Genomic DNA, 23,167 nt, shown 5'->3' on the forward strand with positions numbered 1-23,167 from the left:
TGTGATAGATTACAGATGAAGTATATGGAAACTAGAGATCATACCTACTAATGCTTTACCGCCAATATTAGACTGCCAATTACGAGAAGAGTTGTTGACGGACTGAAACATCCTGTTGTTTTAATAGTTGTTTCATAATTCAGAAATAGGGTTATAAACATATTTTCTGATTTCACCCCAAATTGATAATGCACTTACAAAGTTTCAACTAAATCCTTGTAAACCGGATATAATCTTTTAAATCATGCGTTAATTTAAACAATTCCTGTTGTAATATTTTCAAAGAACCATAACAAATTTCTCAAATGAAGTCAATATTGGTGACGGAATCGTTATTTGGAATAAGGTCACAAAATTCAGTAAAATAATTTTTTATGTTTTCCTGCACTGTCGGTCGTGAAATATAAATTTCTCATTTCAAATTATTTACGATAGACATATATTAGTACAATGTTATAATAATTTAAAATATAAATTCCATAATATCGTGTACTAATCGAGGCATTGGTGTTGAAAATGGCGTCAAATATTGTTGATTATTTAATTGAAATCTTAAATTGGCAAATACTAGGCGGAAATGAAATGTGCGTTTTCATAGTAGTTCGAGTAATTTAAGATCAAAGGCGATTTCATATAAGAATTTTAATGCACATTTGATCATTAAATAACAACTGTGGTGTGCTGGAGGTTTAAAATCCCGTTCCATTATTAATATTTCAGTGCCGGTTTGTAGACGAAAAAGGAAAAGTTCACTAGAAACAAATACAATAATTTCAATATCAAAGCAATATTACTCACCGGAAAAGCTCCCTCCCAGAAAATATAGTACTTAGAAAAAAATAAATGTGAATATGTTCTTTTAGGGCTTTTGCGTCATCAACATTATAATGGCAAAGTAATCTTATGTCAGAACAATTTGTCATCAGATACTTTGTCCAACAAACAATAAAACAAACGATAAATACATTAATGATATCAGCCTTATACGATATAAAAAGGTCAATGTGAATCACAAACAAAACAAATGTTTTGGTGGACTCTTGGTAGCTTATCTACCATTAAGTTCGTCTTAAAACCAGAAGAGTTATTATGAAACTGAGGTTAAAAAATGGATTTACTTATACATTACCTTCTAAAATGTCAAAATACCTCAACTACTAAGATAGAAAAGAAAGTATGCATGTTTATTTAGTTTAAATATATAAAGTGTATAATATTATGTAGTTTCTATAATTATGGCCGATATTAGACATCACGATTTGTCCATTTTTATTAAATGGAAGTGCCATTGTTACAAAGTGTACATTTCATTTTCTGAAAATCTACATGTAATCTACATATATTAGTCTATCCATATGCATTATTACCAGCATAAATTATTCATGAAAATAAGATAATGTTTTCTAATTAAAAACCCGCAAGGAAAATCCGTGGGATGTTTTGCTGGTGAATCCTAATTTCTTTTGAAAAAAAAAATCACTGAACTCCAGTGAATACAGCTCCACTCAGTAATAAAACAGAATTAAAGAGGTCAAAATATTCAGAAGTAGGTAGGCAAACAATTGAGACGTTATTTATTGTGTCGAAATTTAGGACAGCACAAATTGTGTAATTTCGATCGCAGAAGACAAATATAAACTATACCCCAAGAGTAAAATGCGAAAAAAGCGTAAGCAAAGCAGGTTTTAGAAACATGGACATAATGTGGAGAGAAAAATGTTGCAATAAAGGTCAATTACATCAATCATAATTGAAATGAATTGCTTCGATAGCAACTGTTCACCAAAATAACAGTAGTTGTGAATATAATGCAGCATAAATATAGCCCTTTGAAAGAAAAATACAACAATGTTCCTCATTACGAACCAAACAATCCCTTCATCAGCATAAAATGTTCCAAATGTTCCGTATTGGTATTTTAATTCAACATTAAATGTAAGGAGGGGTTGAATAGTTTTAAATTAGTACGTGATTAGAGTCACAGGTCAAAACTGTTTCGGTAAATCACCGTTTAGGGAGAATTAACTTTGCAGGAAACTATTTACGTTGAGACATATTTGCAAGCATATGCCACTTGTTGAGGTAATTTTATGCATATTGATGCAATCATAGTTAACTTGCATTTTGCCTAGTAATCATCCCTTGGTTTCTGAATAATGCCATTAGCGTTCGACATATTTACAAGAACACTTTTTTTAACGCCGAAGTGCATGATATTGAGGTACACATAGTTCAAAAGATGTTGCACACTATGATCGTAATACCAAATAAGACAGTTGTGACTAATGCCAATGAATTGTGTGTTAATTCGCTACCAATTTATAATAAGAAAACAGCCAATTTTAATACAGATGTACTCGGCATCCGGTCATCGGCTTTTCTATTACATTCAAATTGAGTGTCAGTGTTATCGGCTTAGATGAATAGAAAAATAAAGGAAAAAACACTTTAAATATTAAAAAATTACTGCTGCCAACATGCAATTTAAACAGAACGTTTCAGAATGTAGTTGTAATCTAACTGCACGTTGCCGATTGCAACGGTATTGGCTATGGTTTCTTTGAATACCTTGAAAAATGCTGCTATAAAGATGAATAGTTTAAAATAATCTTTTTTGTTTACAAATTATTTTAACAAAGATATATACAATTCAAGCCAACAGATATCTTGAATACTTTTCGGTTTGTCGAGTAATTCCTGAAACGTTAAAAGTGTTCATTTTATTTCGTATTGAGGCAGTAACTGTACTCGATTCTATTCCAGATCTTGATGTACACAATGACTTAAAATAATTTCATACAAAAAATCAGCATTTATTTGCTGTGAAGCCATCCTTTTTATTTTTTTACTAAACGTCTTAAATGAAGACAGTCCTGTTAATAAGAGACGTTCCATTCAATAATTCACAACTAATGGCACTTTACTCTCTTTAGCAATACGTTAATGCACTTTAATAAACTAAATAACACAATTACAAGCAATGCATGAGTTTATTAAAACCCTCGAAAGATACTTCGTAAACTGATTAGGCCTTCGGATTAATGTATAAGAAATATATGATACTTAAAATCCTCACAACATACTTCGGAGAATGATTAAGCCTTTGAATTAATGTATAAGAAAGATATGATAGCTATTTGTCAAACGTAAGTTCACTTCATTTTCGCTGTTTGCTCATAATTGCAAAACCGCCTAAAATGCATTCAACAGATGGATAAACGTAGTAGGGGCATTATTTCTAATCAACAAATCAACAGTGAAATTTAGTAAATGCATGATGAATTGGAAACCTGCAGGTACTTACGGAGTAGCATTTTCTAAGACTTTCTTTGATTAATATATCTTTTTTTTTCCAAGGCAACGTATTACTCATTGTATGAGACAAAGCAGCAATCTTATGCGTATCACTCCAGAAAAGTGGAAACCCTAATGAATTTGAAGGCCATTTTTCAATGTATCAGTAATTTATTTCTATACGGAAAAATCCATTGGTCGCCATTTTACAGACATTTTGCAAATATTTTCATATTAATGTATTGTCTTCATTTACTTATGAATACATAACTTATTCGGAAAGACTAAAAGATTAAATTAAATAAATGCATGTATTATATTATAATAGTGATTTCAAGACTTTAAGTACTTAAATTTATTCGATAAAGAATACTGTTTCAAGGCGTACATTTATATTACAAAGCAGACTTTATCGACAAGAACAGTAGCCAACCAAGAGACACACACACCGTCACAGTAACTTGAAGATACACGCAGACATGTAAATATTTTATAAATTTTAAATAAATGTAAGGTAAATCACGTTGGTCAGCGAAACAAGAAATAACTGAGAGCTACTTTATTGGAGTTTTGCATACAGAATCCAGGGGATACTAAATAGACGTTTTGTATTTAGAATCCAGTGGATACTATATGGATGTTTTGCATTCACAATCTAAGGGGTACTATAAAGGAATTTTACCTTCAGAATCCAAAGGGTACTATATAGGAATTTTGTATTCAAAATCCAGGAGATACTATATAGAGGTTTTGTATTCAGAATCCAGGGAGTACTTTAAAGGAGTTTTGAATTCAGAATCCTAGGGATACTATATAGAAGTTTTGCATTCAGAATCCGGGGTATACTATAAAGGAGTTTTGTATTCGGAATCCACGGGTAATTTATAGGATGTTTGCAATCAGAATCCAGGGAATACTATATAGAAGTCTTTATTCAGAATCCAGGGGATACTATATAGAAGGTTTGCATTCAGAAACCGGGGGATACTATATAGAGGTTTTGCATTCAGAATCCACGGATAATTTATAGGGATTTCTATTCACAATCCAGGGGATACTTTACAGAATGTTTGTATTCAAAATTCAGGGAATACTATATAGATGTTTTGCATTCATAATCCACGGGTTACTTTATAGAAGGTTTGCAATCAGAATCCGGCTGAAACTATTTAGGAGTTTTGTATTCAGAATCCACGAGTTATTTTATATGAGGTTTGCAATCAGAATCCAGATAATACTATATAGAAGCTTTGTATTAAGAATCCGGGGAATACTATATAGAAGTATTGCATTTAGAATCCACGGATAATTTATCGGGATTTCTATTCACATTCCAAGGAATACTTTACAGGATGTTTGCATACAAAATTCAGGGAAATATAGAAGTATTGCATTCAGAATCCACGAATTACTTTATAGGAGGTTTGCATTCAGAATCCAGGGGATACTTTATAGGACTTATGAATTCTTGGGATACCATATAGGAGTTTCGCCTTTTAAATCCACTTAATACTATATACAAGGAGTTTTGCATTCAGAGTGGTAAGATTACTCGTAAATGAAAAGAAATTGCTATGGAGACAAAAAAAGAAATATATAATTTTTGATTGAATGAGCGAAACAAATAATGAAAAAGTGCACAGGTCAACTGCATTTTGTTCAGGTACTGTAATTTAAAAGAGACAACGTAGTTCTGTGTTAATCCAATAAAACGATTATGGTTTATGGAAAACACAGGCACGTGTTTAAATGTTCTTCCAATGCTTTACATAGCGCTAAAAGTGCGGATTTCCAGCTAATGAATACTTGAATGGCTAGGGAGCAACAAAACGTTGTGCACCAGTCACCATACATTATGTATATAAACACATTTATTACTGTCTAAAACTATTACGCTATACAGGCAAATGCTCAAATGCTAATAGTTTGAACTAGTTTGGAGAAGACAACTGTTTTAAACTGGTTATTTTTTTATTTGACCAAAAATAGCAATAATATCATTTGATTGGTCAATATTTAGTCAATTGTAACAATTTAGCTATCCATTCGTTTAAACATTAAATTTTTATCGATGTTGTTTTTACTTGGCTGCATAACACTATTGGTATAAAGAATTTTGCTGACTAACAATGTTAGAATAAATGTTATATTCATGATATTCATGGTATTCACTAACAAGTTCAATTAATTCTGTACATTTCACTCAACGACGTGAACCATCAAACTTAGGTTTTCATCATTGCTAAAAAATTGGAGTTCCTTACCATTGCTCGCCTTACTAGAACTTCTAAATTCCGGTTCAAATGTTTAGACCATAATACAACATAAACATTGTTATCGAAATATTAATGAGAATTTGTGCGAGATTTATTGCGGTTAAAACAATATTTGGCTTTCCTTAATTACGATGGAGAACCGAGTCGTAGTATTCACGAAGGTCAAATAAATCAGGTGTGATCAATTTAAAAAAAATACGCATCATTTATAAATAAAAAGCATGACGTGCGTGAATTAAACCCTTCAATTTGTACATTTTTTGTTGCTGTAAAAGGCGTCTTTAGGTCCTGAATGTCAACGAAGGTGTCTCGACATTGACAAATTGAAGGAGTATAATTAACGAAACGACAGCCAAGAAACATTCAAATGATGCTCATTCCGTGCACTGCATCTCTGTTAAGCTAATTAAAGCATAGCTTTGAAAATATCCAATTGTCTTCTCGGATTTGAATGCACTTGCTTCATTATATTCGTGAATAATTCGGCTCGATTCGTGTTCGTGTTAATTACATAAAATTAATTGATATATAAATGTATTGATTCAAAATGAAAGAAAAATATGTCTAATGTTAAACGCAAATCATTGAGCGAAACAAATCGGCCTCTTACCAAATCAGCCTACTACCTACTATGTCCCTCAGACATTTCAGCCATACCATTTTGGCCCCTTAAAAGGATTGACTCGAGGCTATCGGTCGCTGTAGATTGCTCCCACATTCTTGAGGAAATCCTCACACGTGGTCTCGTGAGTGTCGTATGAGTCCCACTCAAGCATCATCCTTACGTCCATTTCGATGTACCGCTCATGACACTGACGGCCAAGAGATTCCTCCGACACCAGCTGACATGTAAGTTACATTTGGTTGTTGTTTGACCTGCATTTGTTTTTTTATTCAAAACATTTTCAATTATCTGCGGGAAAACAATGCTATATGATCTGAACACTTTAATGTTACACCTGGATCGATATTCACTACATTGTGCATGTAATATAAGTCCACTAAGCTGGCCACTGTAACACTCAACCGATATTTTTTGTATAAACATATCATAAATATTTTGCATGAAATTGCTTACAGTCTAGCGTTTAAATCGAATATAGAATTTAGGACTAAGTCTTAAATGTTTTATGTTATTGAAAGGAAATGCTAAAAAGAAAACACCAATGCACTAGTTTTATATTGGCCATTGCTTTTTCAGTATAATTAATGCTAGAACAATTGTAACCGGGGTGTCAAAACGATTCGAAAAGTTGTATCAATGGTGTCAAGTAGAAAATAATCTAGACAAAAAAAAAACATAAATCAAAAAATAGAAAACTAGTTCAGACTACATGTAGCAAGGTGCATATTTCAGTATTTTATCAGTTTGTGTGTTTGGTATGGTTCTATATCGTATATTGTTTTGTGTTGTTTGTGTATCGTCGTGTTTAGTGTTGTACTACGTAGTTATTGTCCTCTTTGCGTTACGTCCGTCAATGTTCGTCAATGTCCGTTTATGTCCGAGTGCCTCAGAGCGTGAATACTGGTTATGCGAGTTTGTCTAAATTTATAAGAGTTATTGATTGGTCCATAATGCCTTTTCCCCTTTTACCCGCTTCATTGCACACGCCCTTATTCACATATACACATATATCATTTCCTTCTGAATCATCATCGACGCAAGTCAAGATTGCAATTGTAACAGTTGTTACTATATTCGCTCTTATCTTTGAGCTAAAATATTTAACTTATTTAATATTCGCTCTTATCTTTGAGCTGAAATATTCTTTCATATATAATTATTATTTAGACGTGCCTGGTTTCATTCGACAACGTAAATTAATATATTCGAACTCCGAAGTTGAGTGGTTTCGTCTTTGCAAACCCACACTACAAATGGCTCCCCGATCGAGGTTGGCGTAGTCCAGAGCTAGGCCGTCGTGTCTCCAGACCAGACGTTGAGGGGATTTTGTCTGCGTTTTGACGCCCAGAAGAGGTCAAAGAGCCCAGCAGATCCGCCGGCACCTCCGTATTGGTATACCTCCCCGTCCCTTTCCCCACCCACCCTCCCTGATTGTGTAGTATATTTCGCGAGAGACTCTAATCCTGTTTTATTTACATTTTATCTGTCAAATTTGACAGTTATCAGCTGATCGCGTTTCACTTGACAGAAGAGGAGCACCGCGTATGGATTTATGTGTGTTTTGTCTGTGATATATGTGTTATTTGTAATTGTGGATTGTATTTTTATGTGTGTGATTTTTTTCGTTGAACCGTGAGTACCCTTATTTTATACATAACTTTGTAAGTTTTTGATATTTTGGCTGTAACTATTTTTTTCCTTTTGAGTAAACCGGTTAGTTGACATTTATAAAGTTAAAATAGAGTGACCTAGATTTTTGGAATACTTTTTGGATTTATTGCATTATTTACGGTAAGAGAACATATATTTTTTGGTTTATTTCATTTCATTTGGTGTTGATTTTGTCCGTTTTGCTTGAAATTGTAACTGTCATTTTGTACTTTGTCAGTCATTTTCATTTCTGACATATTTTCGCGACCCGGTATTTGTTTTGACAGTTAATTTTGACAGCTAAGTTCATAGTTTAAATTAATTGTACACACGGCTGCTTTTGAATCTATTGACTGTGCTTTAAATGTTTTGTTTTGTGTAAACTTGCTTGCTTTACTTGTGTCCTAGTTTAGTATTTCTGTGCTTTATTTGCTTCGTTATTTTCATTTTGCTGGGTTATTGTGATCTTGCCTTGCTTTTGCATATATTTTGGTTGCATACATTGCTTTGCTTATTTTTACACGCTTTCAATTAATTTATACATGCTTTAGACTTAGTTTAGCACGTTAGTTTAAATCATATCTATCATTAGAAAACTCAAGTGTATTTATTATTGTGTTTTCCATCCTTCACACATATTACACATATAAATTTAAACTACACATATACACATTACCCCTGCTTTAACCCATCCCAAATTTCCTCGTTTGTGTTTATGAAACGTTTGAGAGACCAACTGCATTTCTATTCTACTTGCTATTAATTAAAGTGGAATTTCTTATTCCTTAATGCATTCCCTTAACAGGTACGAAGACGGGTTCACCTGGTGGTTAAGTGGAAAGAAAACCCTCTGACCAAAGCAATGTATAGAAACGACATGCTTATCAGACAGCAATAGTTGGCACTCACGTAAGTTTGGTCGGCTGCTATTTCAAGCAACTAATAATAGTACAATTTAATTCTTATATTTTTTCAATCGTATTTGCAGATGACGTCTCACCAGTTTCAACATTTTGTCCTTACGATCTTGAGTGTATAGTTTATATATATATATCCTACTGCCAACTCGGAACATAGAAACAGATGTCCAAAAAGCCGTCGTCATAGTGTTTGCATTACAATGCATCGCTCCTAAAATCCTTATCATCTATGGGGAACATAGCATTTAACAAACCACGTCCACACTCAATCTAGGTATCTTGCAAGATCAAATTTCAAAGTGGACACAAGCATCTCACAACGTATTCAAAAAAGCTAAAAATGTCTCTTTCACAATGGTTTGACAACCTGTCAGATGGTTCGTGGCTCGTTCAGACAACCTTATGATTTAGTGAATCATTCGTAATTCAGAAGACAAACACCGTATAACTACAAGCTCGCATTTATAATGAACCTGTACATTTTGTTAAATACAAAGCAGTTTTATCAACGGCAATTCCTATGAAATCGCCTTTTCCTATCAAATCGCCTTTGTATCTATTAATTATATTAGATTTATTAACAGCTACTCTTGCTTACATTTTGCATAACAAATACCATTTATAGGAAACTATAATGGTAAATTAATACGCCAAGCATACATATACAACCAAGATGACAGCGCAATCAGGACGGATAATTGTATGGCAAAATTGGGTTTATTTGGGTGACATCAAGCTCAGTGCTAATATACGAAAGTCAGTTATTAGTGCAGCCCGACTTTTCTGCAAGTAAAGCCAGAAAGTGTTGAAATAAAGAAGTAACTCTGATGCATTTTGAAAGAGATGCGCACTCACCGCCAATAAATACATTAAAAGGGTGGGGGGGGGGGGGGTAGAGAATTATCCACCAAAAATGAGAATGCTGTCATCGTTAAAAATAAAAGCAACATTATGAACAGATGTTTTAACATAGTGTAGCTAAATGCAATACTACCTGTGTTTATAATTATACCTGCAATAACAAGTGTTCATCAGGATCAAAACAGATAAAAACAGATTGCAGTAATTATTACTTCTGAGTTTTGAATACTATTTTTCATAAACAATTGTTCCGGGCTCAAAAAGTGCATGATTTGTGTCACATGTCCAATTAGTTTCAAGCTTCCACCGTTCTGAAACAATTAACCTAGAAAAAGATCATTGGCGTCCGCACCATTTTGTACTTGGTTAATTGTTTCAGAACGAGTTTTGATTACACAAAATGTTACATAATAATATCCACCAAAATATCAGCCTTTTTTGAAGGAAAGCAATTTACATTAAATTTAATGTCTTTTAATGCAGTCATTCTTGTTAACCAAAGGCGTTTCTAGTCAATAATCGACAATTATTTGCACATTACCCTCTTAAGCACTGCGTTTATGCGTATTAAGCCATTACAACATGCTTTGTAGAATGGATACGCCTTCGAATTATGGAATATTAGTCATACCTAAATGTCAAATATAAAGTCAGTTCGTTTTCGCAGTTAACTCATAAGTGCCCATGCACTTGCACTGAAAACGCCTTCAAAAAATAAAAATATGCATGACTGTATATACAACTGGTTAACTGTGAAATATAGCTGCCATCTTCTTTAGTTTATCGTTAAGTGTTTTCAGAACATACGTATTTAAGTACCAGTAAACATAAAGCTGATTGTTTGTTTTAAGTTCACATTGGAAATAATATTCCCTCTATTCTATAATTAAATATGGTGTCTGTGTGTAATAAAATCAAAAGCTCAAAAAGTTTTGTTTAATTTTTTCATGTCAATGGAAATCGAATTAAATGAAAATACAAATGCATTATAACAATAAATATACCAATTGATGTTTGCTTTTTTGGGGGGATCGTTGAAGCATGTGAAACCTTTCATATAAACATAATTAAAACTTTATTTATATTTTAACGATTGTAAAGAAAGTTTTATATTAACTTATACTAAGTCACTCTCGTTGGTACGATGTTGTGTGAGAGTGTGGTCTTGTGTTGTGGGGGAAATCGGAGTACCCGGAGAAAATCCATTCGTCCGGCTTGGTGATCATCAACCAAATTTGCATGCGCCTAGGCCGGGAACCGAAGCAGGGTCGCCTTAGTGAGGAGCGAGTGCGCTTACCTCTACGCTAACCGGACAACCTTGACATTGATTGCTGCATATAATCTCTTCCGCCAACGAAAGGTCACCATAGAACTGAGGTTTCTTTTTCCGAAAGGAAAATGATTGACAAAAAGATCTAACATTTCATTATTCCTTTTTAATTCATGGCATGAAATAAGACCATGTTTCCTAATTTATATAAGACAAGACAATATAAAACTCATTCGTTCGTATTATCTTTATAGTTAATTCGGCATTTATTTTCTTCTATCAAAAGTTTTTTTGTCCGAATAACATCCCGGTATAAGTATCATTATGTTTAGTGATATAAGGACGAAAGAAGTATGTTCCATTTTCAACACAAATCATTACTCAAAAAGGAATTTATACGATACAAACAATGATCAATGTTTGGAAACCGGAAACTCTGAATGTAATGACGAATCGATTTCCTGTTTTCCAACACTATACGTAAAAAACTTTGGAACAGTAAGATCGGTTTAAACGTCTCTTATTTATTATTGTAATAATTTTATGAAGTAAGAAACCTCTTAAAATATCTTTCAATTACCTTTATATGATCTGAAAACAATATAATTACACATTTATTTTCGATATATAATCCGTGTAATATCAGGACACGATGATTTGCTAAAATGTTGGTCAACTTTACCACTCAACCGATCTCAATATAAAATATAATATTAATAGCACAAATGATGAATCTTTTTAAAGGAGTAATTGTTTCAATGTTAGGTGATTGGAGAGTTTGATAGCAGTGATCCCTGTAACCATTTTACATTTTTTTTTCATTTCTATTCATTATGCTTTTTCATTTATGTGGAAACATATTACAAGGACACATCGTTTTTCTCTAGATACCTAATATATAAATATCCGAAATCACGACAATTATATTAAAAGAATCTAACGCCTTACAAAATAACAGATTTTAAATCTGCACTTCAAAGATTGATTGTTTTGACAACATCGTTATCTTTTGTCTTGGAATGAGCCACTTTTGGCATAAATGTTTGGAAACCAGTGATATCAGACAAAAAAGCAGTTTTTATATTTACGTTTGAAAATTTATGTTTTATGGCTTAAAGCGTTACTAACTCCTTAAGAAAAATGAACTTTTCGGCAGTTTCCGAAACAATTAACATCTGCTATAGTGTGAGTTATCTTAAATGACTAAATTAAATCACTGATGCCAAAATGAGATGATTCTTTAACAAAAAATAAATAAAAAAGCTAAAAACTGTCAATTTATTAGTGTAGATTAAAACAGCCAGCATTTGGTTTTGTCTCAGGCTTCGCAAAAAGGAAAATTTGTGTCAGATTAGACAATAAAATATGTCACGGACAAAACATATTCTGGCTTAATTAAAATGCGTCGGTTAATAAACGTGAAAACGACAGAAGGTGAATAGTTCAACACTCTTATTCTAATGTGTTTATCCTTGATCCATGTGCCTTTAAACGGGATCTTGGTTCTTGTCCTAAGTTCAATGGAGGAAGAATCCAATCGTTATATAATAATAACTTTTATTATTAAATGGATGTTTCGTCTAGAATTTTCAACTGTACTGTCGGTGTATTAAAAATGAATTGAAATGCACATATTTTACACAGAAAAGCATTTGAAATAAATGCACTAGTCTTAGATGAACCATCGCAATTAATCTTGCAAAAGAAAACTTCAAAAAGCAATTAAACACTCTAAACCAAGTAACCAACTCTTTGCAAATGCCATGTTTAAATTATAACAATGTTATTTAAACGAGAAACCCGTTGGTCTCGAAGGATTCGCATTCGCCAATTTGTACGGTAATCTAAGCAAAGGGCAAAAACTGAAACGTAACATGCGCTTTAAACTGCATCAGACGATGAACATGCAATTTCATGTGTTAACCAAAATTTTAAATGCTTTGAATGAAAAATAACTATTTTTCTTAAAGTGATTACACGATTAATCACATTTATGATAATTTGTTTAAGTCAAACCAGAAAAACAATCGTGACACATAATACGACTTATTCTTCTAAGTAGAACATTGTTTTATAAATTTGAAATTATTTTCAATCGCCGCCTCATCAATGCCTTTTACATAGTCATTGTTTAAATAAATAGCAATACTTACCGTAAAGGAACTTTTCTGGAAGGAACTAAACAACGAAAGTAGATACTTACTCGTATTATTGAAAAGAAATATATGCCCTGTCTCATTGTAGAGTTTACTTGTTACTGCCAGAACACATATAACAACAAATATGCTTGTCATGTTGTGTGCTTGTTTCTTCCGGTTATATATCGTGGTCTCAAGTAAAAACAAAATATTGTAGTTTATAAGAATTATCTGCTTTCAATTAGCACTAATAATGGTCGTTTATACATCGTGCATGTGCGTTGTTTTAAAATTTGATTGTTTAAAAAAAATATGTACAATCACATAATGTTTCATATTTATTATGATAAATAAATGCATACTACAGTAGCCAAACTTCCAAATAGTTATTGTTTAGAGGCACACGTCACAAAGTCTATAATGTACATATTGATCGAACGTCATGTTGTCGATCGCTTTTGAGATCAACAGTATTTATTGTCTAATTGCTATTTTAATACGCAAACGTTGAATGTTTATCTCTCACCATTTCCGATGGAAAGCCGATCTAATGGTAAATGTGTAAAACTCTGAAAATGACAATTTGAGGCTATAATTATATAACAGAATGATAGATACACCAGACATATACAAGTATGCATGATTTACCTGCAGTTGTATGCACTCACAATAGTTGGTCTTGGGCGATAACTGAAATTTACACTACAGAATTTGAGATACATCAATATCTTTGGACAAATCGTTAATGAAATGACAATCACAATTTATTGGAATAATGGAAGTTAACATTGAAAACTATATTTGTTTTTATGTGGTATTTTCAGTCGAGGTAAATAATTCTGAGGACTTCATACTATGTTAAAACTCTAGCGACAGCGTTCATCCTTTCAACGTACATGAAACACAAAAAGTTATTTAAATAATCTCGATTTTAAGACAAATGTTTATTTTAGTAATGTTCCAAAGTAACATTTTAAAAACAACAAACCATTTGTTTTTTTATTGTGTTATTTTTTTACATCGCAGTTTTTTGATATTGTGTAAATCTTGTAAAAGAAAAAAATAATATTGAAGTGTTTCTTTCAAATTCATTACATAAAATTTCCATATAAACAAGGTCGATAACTATCGATTCTTCTACATATTCCATTAGTGAAGGTTTCTATTTGGTGTCAAAACTTGTTTTCAGTGTCATTTAGGCTGTACCTTGTGCCTCTAAACAGGTTATATATTTAAAAGCACTACTTAGCTCGTCCCTGTTCTCATTGTGTTTTGTACATTTTCATATACATATATATATTGTTGATGAAAAATTAAAGATTTGTTTTGCAGTGATACTTTTAAATGAAGTCAGTATGTTTTACTAGGACTCCTTTGATCACTTATGCTGGATAATTTTGGGCTATACGGTGTTCATTATAACACACAATGACCTTATCGCACTCTCAAATGAAATAATGACCATCTGATCTTGTATTGTTCCATTCTCTTACAACTATTCAGATCAAATGGCAACTTACAACTAAAATATATTGCATATTTTCAGATATGAATACGTGTGCAGCACGGCCACAGAAACTGCAGTTTTAGGTTGTACAAATACAGTAATGAATACCAATAGCATACACGTCAAACATGCGGTTAAATAACACTTAGAAAACGTAACATGTGCCTGGCAAACTTTTATTAGTTTTAACGACGTAAATTAAGCTCACTAATTATAACCGTGATATCGTTGCACCCCCACTTCTTGGCAAGCAGTGTTAAGAATGTGAGACTAAAGACAAAGGCTTTACCTCTTTAAGGAGTGTGCAATTTCTCTCGCTACTTGAGTACCCAATTTACATTCGTTGTCCACCTGAACCTTGCGTAAACTAATAATAATGAGTACCAGATAAGGTATCAGTCGGCTAAACCATATTGACAGTGAAGCCCAATAACATATGTTTGAAACTGCTTTCGATAAATGTTTTACCGAAGACGAAAACTGTGCATCACATTAAGATTGTGCGTTCACATTCTCCATCAAAGAGAATGAATGCACACAGATTGCTTCCTCGTAACGAGAACCAGTTGCGTGTTGTTTGTGTGCTGTTGTTTCTTTTAACTTGGATAGATAGATAGAGTTAACGAATACTTGTTATCTACTGTTGTATTCCTAATGAACAGTCGTTACCGAATAATATAATATCAATACTGATGTCCATCACAACTTTCAATCTGCATAACGAGTATTTCCATGTTTAAAGTTTGAGGTCTTTTTAGGCCTTAGGTATTATCATATGACAGACAAAGTAATGTATTCAAATATATACATTTTCGGTTTACGTACATGCTCCGGCACGATAAACTGATAAATTTATTTCCGGAACTTCCCTCATTATAAAAATAAATAAAATAAATAAAAATCATCTCAAGGTTTGCAAATCTGATGGCGCGCGAACGAGGTCATTCGATACAAAGAATATAGTCGTTATATATTGAAATTTCACTCGTTTGAGATTTTTCAGAAATATACGTTTATGAAAATAACTTGCAATTGTTAAATAGTATATGTGTTGATATTAATATCCGCATTTAAATCAGTGAATACTTCATCGCCAGTGTCGACAGTCTACCCGAGAGACAGCTCGTCGTCTATCAAATATTACCATATTGTGGAGCATTCCTGGGTCGTTTTCATATTACCAACTTACGTTTATTGAATGGCGATTTTATTTTCGCAGTGGTCGATTACTGCTGAGGTCCATACGCGTAATTATATCGCTTACATATTTTTTACATATTCAACGGAACGGAATATGCTAAAACGAGCGATGTCATAAATATACTACATGGAATCATGATTCCAGATCGTTCTGGCGCATTGCATTATGGTCATTGTCTCTCACAAATTCTAAGAGTAACGACTATTTTAATAGCAATTTACAAGTGGCCATACTGAAGTAAGATTGGCAAGAACCTCCGGATACATTTAGAACGAATTGGTATGTGTATCGTCTCTCATCCGCCCAACATCTGGCATGCTTTATTGTGAAAAGAACAATCAGCTCTCTCATTGACAGAGGGGGGTAGGTTTTTAGGTATACGCCGAGTGGCCACATGGATCGAAATGGAATTTAAGCGCTTGTATACTTCTAGTGTGTTTTTCAACGGTGGTTTGTGTTCTAAATAGTACAAACCGTCTCAGTTGGGTGTTTTGGATTATTTCCGGCTTGACATTATAAAGAAAACTTTATGATGAATTGAATTAGTCTTCAACTTTGATGTTGTAAATATCGTTATTATGAGTTCCGTCTACTGGCATTGAATATTTCCTCTCAGCACTCAGATAATCTTAGTTCTTTCAACTAAAATGGTAAGACAGGGAACTAGAATCGTGTCAATAGACGCAATACTATACAATGCTAAGGATATTGACTTCTACAAGGCTATGCAAAGATAATAAAATACAGTGACTCGAGCACTTATGACATAAAGATTGACTTTTTCGTAAACATTGAAGTATATATGTGTATTAAAGTAAAACTAAGTTTGCATCTATTTCTACTACATGGTTTCAACAGATTCATCTTTATAGCAATTCTCAGCAACAGTTTGATCTAAAACGAACCATTTTGAACACCATGAAAATAACTTTGACTTGACTTAAAACTCTACAATGAATTGAGACATGATTCAAGTATACTAGCGTAAATAGGTAACTGTATATTTACATTGATTTAATTTTCAAACCTTCTGCAAAAACACGCTGTTGAAAGTCATATACAGTATTAATCAAATAGCTCTTAGTATAAATGTTTTAAATGGCCATATAAATCATTGGAATTGTGTTGTTCAAAGGAAAGTTAGTTTGACTTATTGTGAGCGTCTATGCTGTATTGTCATCTTGTATTGGTGATATTGAATAATCGGTTTATGCATGCTCAGTCATTTAATTATTTTATTTGATCATGCTAATACTTTTCCAAGATATTAGGGCATGTGCCTATATACAGAGGCAACCCTGGCTAAGTATTGTTCATACTGCAATGAAATATCACAAGCATGTGTAGTTTACTTACAACACTTGGAATCACTAATGCGTTAAGATTCTTTTCCAATTTGTCTACTTCGACATATACAAACATGTGTTTGACAAAATGATCTTAACCTGCTTAAAATATATATGGGGCGGACAAGCATTTACATTATTCCTATGGCAAAATGCATTGTATATTTTAACAAACAAATTATCAATAATTTGTAATATTTTATTTTCCAATCATTTTCCAATTAAAACATTTGCCGTTTTACAAAACCTTTATTTTCTATTTGCAGGCTATACGTCGATATTTCAATTTTATTACCTTGCTTTAAAATATTGGTCGTTGAGATGAATGAAATACACTATTAAATCGATTCCTTTTAGTTTTTGTTCTTCGGCAATTGCTATCCAGCCTATAATTACCAATTCTGATTCTTTATACACTCATTTCCATCTAAATTCATGACTGCCTGTTTCCAGTCCATCTTGACGCAATAGCAATTCGGGGTCCAGTAGTCATAGGAAACGGAAATGCAGATTTGGTTGCCGTAGACAACGCGGTGTTCGCCATGTTTCAATACGTTGCCCTCTATTAGACCTAAACTTTGGTTAATAAAGCATGTGGGACCTGTAAAGGAAATAGAAACGGTTGTGATATTTAATTCTTAACATTGCTAAAGTCCTTTTACTCGCATCGACAAACAAAGAATGCATGCAATTTAAATTAAATGGCAACTGATAAATGGCACTAGTAAGGTTGTTTTGATTAGCCTTTATAATATTCACAAGATGGTAAACAATATTCATTTATTGAAATGTGATTATATTTCGGTACAGTACATATTGTTGTTGAGGCAATTAGTCGATCATTGTCAATGTAGATATCATATTAATGCAATAACTAAACTATAACATTTGATGACATAGTTTATCAATTAATATTGAGCAAATTAAATTAATTCAACAAAAATATAGATATATGTTGTGATGGTCATGCCATCGTTATGAGAAGTGTTCCTCTTACCATTCGGGCAGTGCCAGTTGCAATTTTCATTAATGATGGGATCAACACATTGGAGCGGCTTGATTGGGCAGGCGGGAGGCGAACACTTGACTGTGCCCCATTTACATACGCAGGCGTCACACCGATCTCCAAATGGGCCTTCAAAAGAATGATAAATCTGTCAATTTTAGCTGCTTCGATCTAAACTCAAACACATTATTAGTTTAATGGCAATTATAAAATGTGTGTTTATAAAGTGCAAGTTTAAATGTAAATGATGATCTTTCTATCTTATTTTCCATCGAATAATGAGGAAAATAGTTAGCTAGTATCCTTTAGTAATGTACACAATATTTGGAACACGTTAAGTGTATCAGATAAGTTTCTCTAAACAGTATCTCGTGACAAAAGTACATTTTTATCATCAAATAAGACACTGGTTTTCGCTCATTGAACTCAATATTGTGTCATATAAAGACTTTACCTAATGAAAACAGTTTACACTTATTTGCGCCCATGTTTTACTGTTGGACACGCATTCACAAAGATCAAAATTGCGGCACTTTGTGCTGCCGTTATATTATAATATGCATATATGTTTTGATAAAGATGTTCGAGAATCATTACAATAAGCGGTGGCTATAGATTAATAAACCTGTATCTGGATGAATAACCTATTCGGACTCCAACTATTTGTATAGATGATAAATCCAAGAGATAAATTCATATATCCTTAAATTACAGTGAAAATTCCCTCTACGATTATAGTAACGAATATGGCCGTATGACAAAAAAAGAACTATTAATTTGTCCTTTTACAACCACTGAGCACGCATCAATCAGTTTGGCATTGTGTAAAAAGTTATATATGCAATGCAAGATTGCTACAACATGTGTCCGTTTCTCTAATCAAACTTAAGTGCACGATATAACAATAACGGTAAGATAAAAACAAATACTGTATAAGTATATAGTATATAGTTTTAATTAGATGTTCCATTTCTCTCAGTGGTTTCTAATATACGAACATATGTGGACCTCCTAACAAAAAACATACACATATGTTGACATAAGCAACTACCTTCCGGTATCCATTTTCCATCGACGAGACACTGACAGGTCTCACAGCACGAATCCGGTTCAAAGTACTTCTGATTCTCAGGACAAACAACAGTTGGACACCGCGCATATTTGCACGAGTCAACGCAAACGGGACAACCGCATTTATCTTTTATCTGTTTTTTCACTCCACAGCGAGGTATTGGGCATGCCTGCTGTTGGCAGTTGTAATCTCCCTTCGGGTAGCATTCACACGTTTTGCACGGATAAGCAGTGTCAACGAAAGGACCTGCAGTAGTCATTAGGTGTCAGGATTTACATGTAAAATGATAAAATTGTGTATTAGCCATGTCAAAGACTTCCGAATCAAGCCCAACAATTTCAGTATGATACAATAAACTGCTTAATTTCGGTTTTGGAACACCCTACAAAGAAAAAAATCAAAGGCTACCTTCGGTTATGAGTTTTCCTCCGACCACACAAAAGCAGCTCTCGCAACACGAATCCGGGTCGTAGGCCGCCCGCCCATTCGGGCAATCGACCTTCGCACACTTCACATGTCTACACGAGTCATCGCATACCGGACATCCACAGGCATCCTTAATCTGCTTGTTCAAACCGCATTGAGGTACCGGGCATGCCCGCTGTCTGCAGGCGTAATCTCCGTCTGCGTAGCATTCACATGTTTTGCACGGATCAGCAGGATCATCAAAAGGGCCTGCAGATATCACCAGATTTCATTGCTATTGATGCAATTTTAATTGAAATCAATAGAACTGACGAGGTCAGTTAAACTGAGGATAGCTTAAGTCTGCGTTTGAATACGGTTCAAAAACTAAATGTCGATATTTAAAAACAGATGTGTACAATATTACAGGAATATATGAACACTTATTAGAAAGTGTACATACCCTTAGTTTTGGACTAGTGGAAATCAATCCCAAAGATTGAATGTAGTGAAAATGTTCATGTAATTTATTCAAAGAAGTTAACTGTGTTAAATTGAATATGGATACATTTGGGCCTCGTTACTTGTTAGACTTTTTCGCTAAAAATATTCACGTGTCAGGAGGGAAGACGATAATGATACAACTAATTATCAGTACAAACATGAAGTATGGAAATAGTAATTTAAGTGAATAATTGATTTTTTGTTATCATATTTTGCAAAATAGATACAATTGCTACCTTTGGGCTGCATCTGTCCTCCAGCCATACAGAAGCAGCTCTCACAGCACGAATCTGGGGAGTACGCTTTCCGCCCTTTTGGGCATTCTATTTGCGGACACTTAACATTTCTGCACGATTCATCGCAAACATGGCATCCACAATATTCTTTTTCTTGTCTATTCACACCGCACAGGGCTTCCTCGCATGGACGCTTTTTACATTCATAGTTACCGTCATCGAAGCATTCACACGTATTGCACTGATCTGATGGGTCTTTGAATTCACCTGCAGTAATTAACACGTGCAGCAATGGTGTAAAAAGAATATTGGTATATGGTAAATGTTTCTCTTGTTCAATAAATGTAAAGCCTTGGCCTTGTGCTTCTAAACTACGTATTTGTTTATTTGTTAACTATTGGGCTTGTGTCTGTTGTTTATATAGCAGTATAAGTTAACAATTTGGGTCAATTGTCTGTTTTCTTCTATGTTTTTGCAATATTAATGTAAAATTAAAATCAAGTGATATTGCAGCATCATGAACAGTCCTAAACGTAAGACGCGGCATTATGAACAGTGTTCACTCCCAAATCGCTACTTCAATGTTATAACTATGTGATGCTTAAATATTTCAATGTGTACAATAATGAGCATAAGATAAGAGTTTATCAGGGGAAAAAAATTATATTGTTTTGTTTTGTAAACATGGTTTAACCTTTTGTCATCAGTTGGTACACTCAGTTATCTCAGCTTGACCTCTTAAATTTAATTGCACAACAATATGTAAAATTCAAAACATGTTTAAATCCCAAGTGAACTTCTGTTTCGCTGATCTTTCGAGGCGATAACCCAAGCATGTATTAATGAACGTGTAGTCAATATAAAGTGTTCTAACGTTGTGTTTCTCTTTTCTGCTAGGAATAAACTTCGTTCATCTAAACAGTCATTTTAAGTATTGGCTATTCGTTTTGTCCCTGTCGTTTTGTATGAAAACTTTTATAAAAAATAATAATTTCGAATTTCCTAAAACTGGTTTTTCCTTTTTTAATTAAACTAGTTTGTGTTTTACGACATGTCAAGTTACCTTTCGGGAACAGTTGACCATCCACCAGACACTTGCAGGAATCACAGCACGAATCAGGTGCATAGTACCTCTGGTTCTGCGGGCACATGAGATTTTTGCACAAGACGGCATTGCACGAGTCATCGCAGAAAGGGCATCCACATGTATCATTTTGCTGTTTATTCACACCACATTTGGCTTCTTGGCATGGCCGCCTTTTACATTGGTAGTTTCGGGTCGTGCAGCAGGTACATGTATCGCAAGGGTTTTCAGGGTCAGTGAATTCACCTACATACATATTCAAATTTGTTTTCTTTGCATTACAAACCGAACAGAACAGAACAGAAACTATGACTTCAAATACACTGTTGATGTTTGACTTCTATATACATTTTCATGATTAAATTTACTTAAAATAAATGTGAAATGTGAATAACTTGTACAAATTTAAGCATGATACAAAAACAGGTCGCCGTCACAGAATACTTCATGGAAGACTTGAACAAAAATAATCAGTATGCCCACCGATGCTAAAGTATTTTCCTCCTTTCATGCATTTTACGCCATATTTGCTAGCTGGCTTCCACCATACGCATTTAGGACAGCATTCCCTTGGCTCTGTTACTTGTTTCAGTTTAGGGCACCAAAGCAGATTGCATTTACCACATTGTGGGTCACATGTTTTACAGCAGCCGTCTGATGATAAAATTTGCCGGTCGTGCCCGCAGGGCAACGGTTTGCAGACTTTCTTTTGACACTTGACAATTCCGCTGCTAAAGCATGTACATGTATTGCATTTGTCCCTAGGATCCTGAAATGTTCCTTAAAAGATAATAAAAGTTTAAAGTATTTTGGTCAGGCTAGTTGGTAATATAAACTTAGGAATGATAAGTCATGGTCGAAGGTAACAATTATTCCTTAAACGTTGATGTATTTTAACAATTTCTGCAAAAAAGGGCATTTTCAAGTACTATCAGCCGTATCAGGCAATGTATAACATTCTGCACACGTTGTCAATACGTGCTTTTTCAATATATTTTAACTAAAACTTTTTTCAAATCGTTGAATCCCTTTGAGCATTACTATGACGTTTTATTACGTATGTTACTTTATATCGTAACATATTTGTACCGGGTTTTCTGTGGAACGTTCGCACATGAATTCAGTTTTTCGAAATTGTAACCTTCGAAATCAAGGAGTGCAGTATTAACTACGTTATCACATTATGTTGGTCTGTTTAAACATAATGTATTATAAACATTTTAAAGGGAGGCAAACTAAAATGCTAAGTACGCTAGATTTCGAAAACCACTGAAGACTAATATGGCAACGTTGCCAATGAAAAAACGCGGCGGCAATTTATATTTTCCTACCTTGTTCACTATTCTTTTTTAATTTAAACAATGCCAGTTTTATTTCGAACAGGAAGTTGAACTACTTGCAACGAATATTTTTTTATTAAACTGAATTGTGAAACTAAAGACACGCAAGAAAGAGTGTCATTGTCTCGTAAAGAACACAATAATCTTACAATAAACGTATTATTGTTTTCAAATAATGAAAGTGATGGAAACAAATTGGCAGCACAATATTGCTTGCTTTTCCGACTTGCCATACTCTGAAAACTATTCTAAATTTCATAGTACTCTCATCGTTGTCAAGCTTAAATATGATGGGAATATAAATGGACTTGAGGTAAACTTTTGTAATAAATCGTAAAAGTAAACTTACAAAAGAATAAAAAATAATCATATGTTGAAGAGGTTAAACCATGACGAAGACAGGCGTTTCCTAGACAATTAACGCTCTCGCTC

At 33.5% G+C, this 23,167-nt stretch overlaps 1 protein-coding gene across 1 annotated transcript; it reads right to left on the reverse strand.

Annotated features, from left to right (window-relative positions):
• Window positions 1-6,259: 6,259 nt before the first annotated feature.
• Window positions 6,260-21,462, reverse strand: LOC128238027 (kielin/chordin-like protein). Its single transcript, XM_052953593.1, has 7 exons — window positions 21,375-21,462; window positions 20,312-20,578; window positions 19,575-19,841; window positions 19,146-19,412; window positions 18,086-18,223; window positions 7,510-7,658; window positions 6,260-6,412 (listed from the first exon to the last, which is right to left on the reverse strand). The coding sequence occupies exons 1-7, from the start codon at window positions 21,460-21,462 to the stop codon at window positions 6,260-6,262; spliced, it is 1,329 nt and encodes a 442-aa protein (XP_052809553.1).
• Window positions 21,463-23,167: the final 1,705 nt, after the last annotated feature.

This window comes from Mya arenaria, chromosome 6 (genome assembly GCF_026914265.1).
Source record: "Mya arenaria isolate MELC-2E11 chromosome 6, ASM2691426v1".
NCBI classification, from domain to species: Eukaryota; Metazoa; Mollusca; class Bivalvia; order Myida; family Myidae; genus Mya; species Mya arenaria.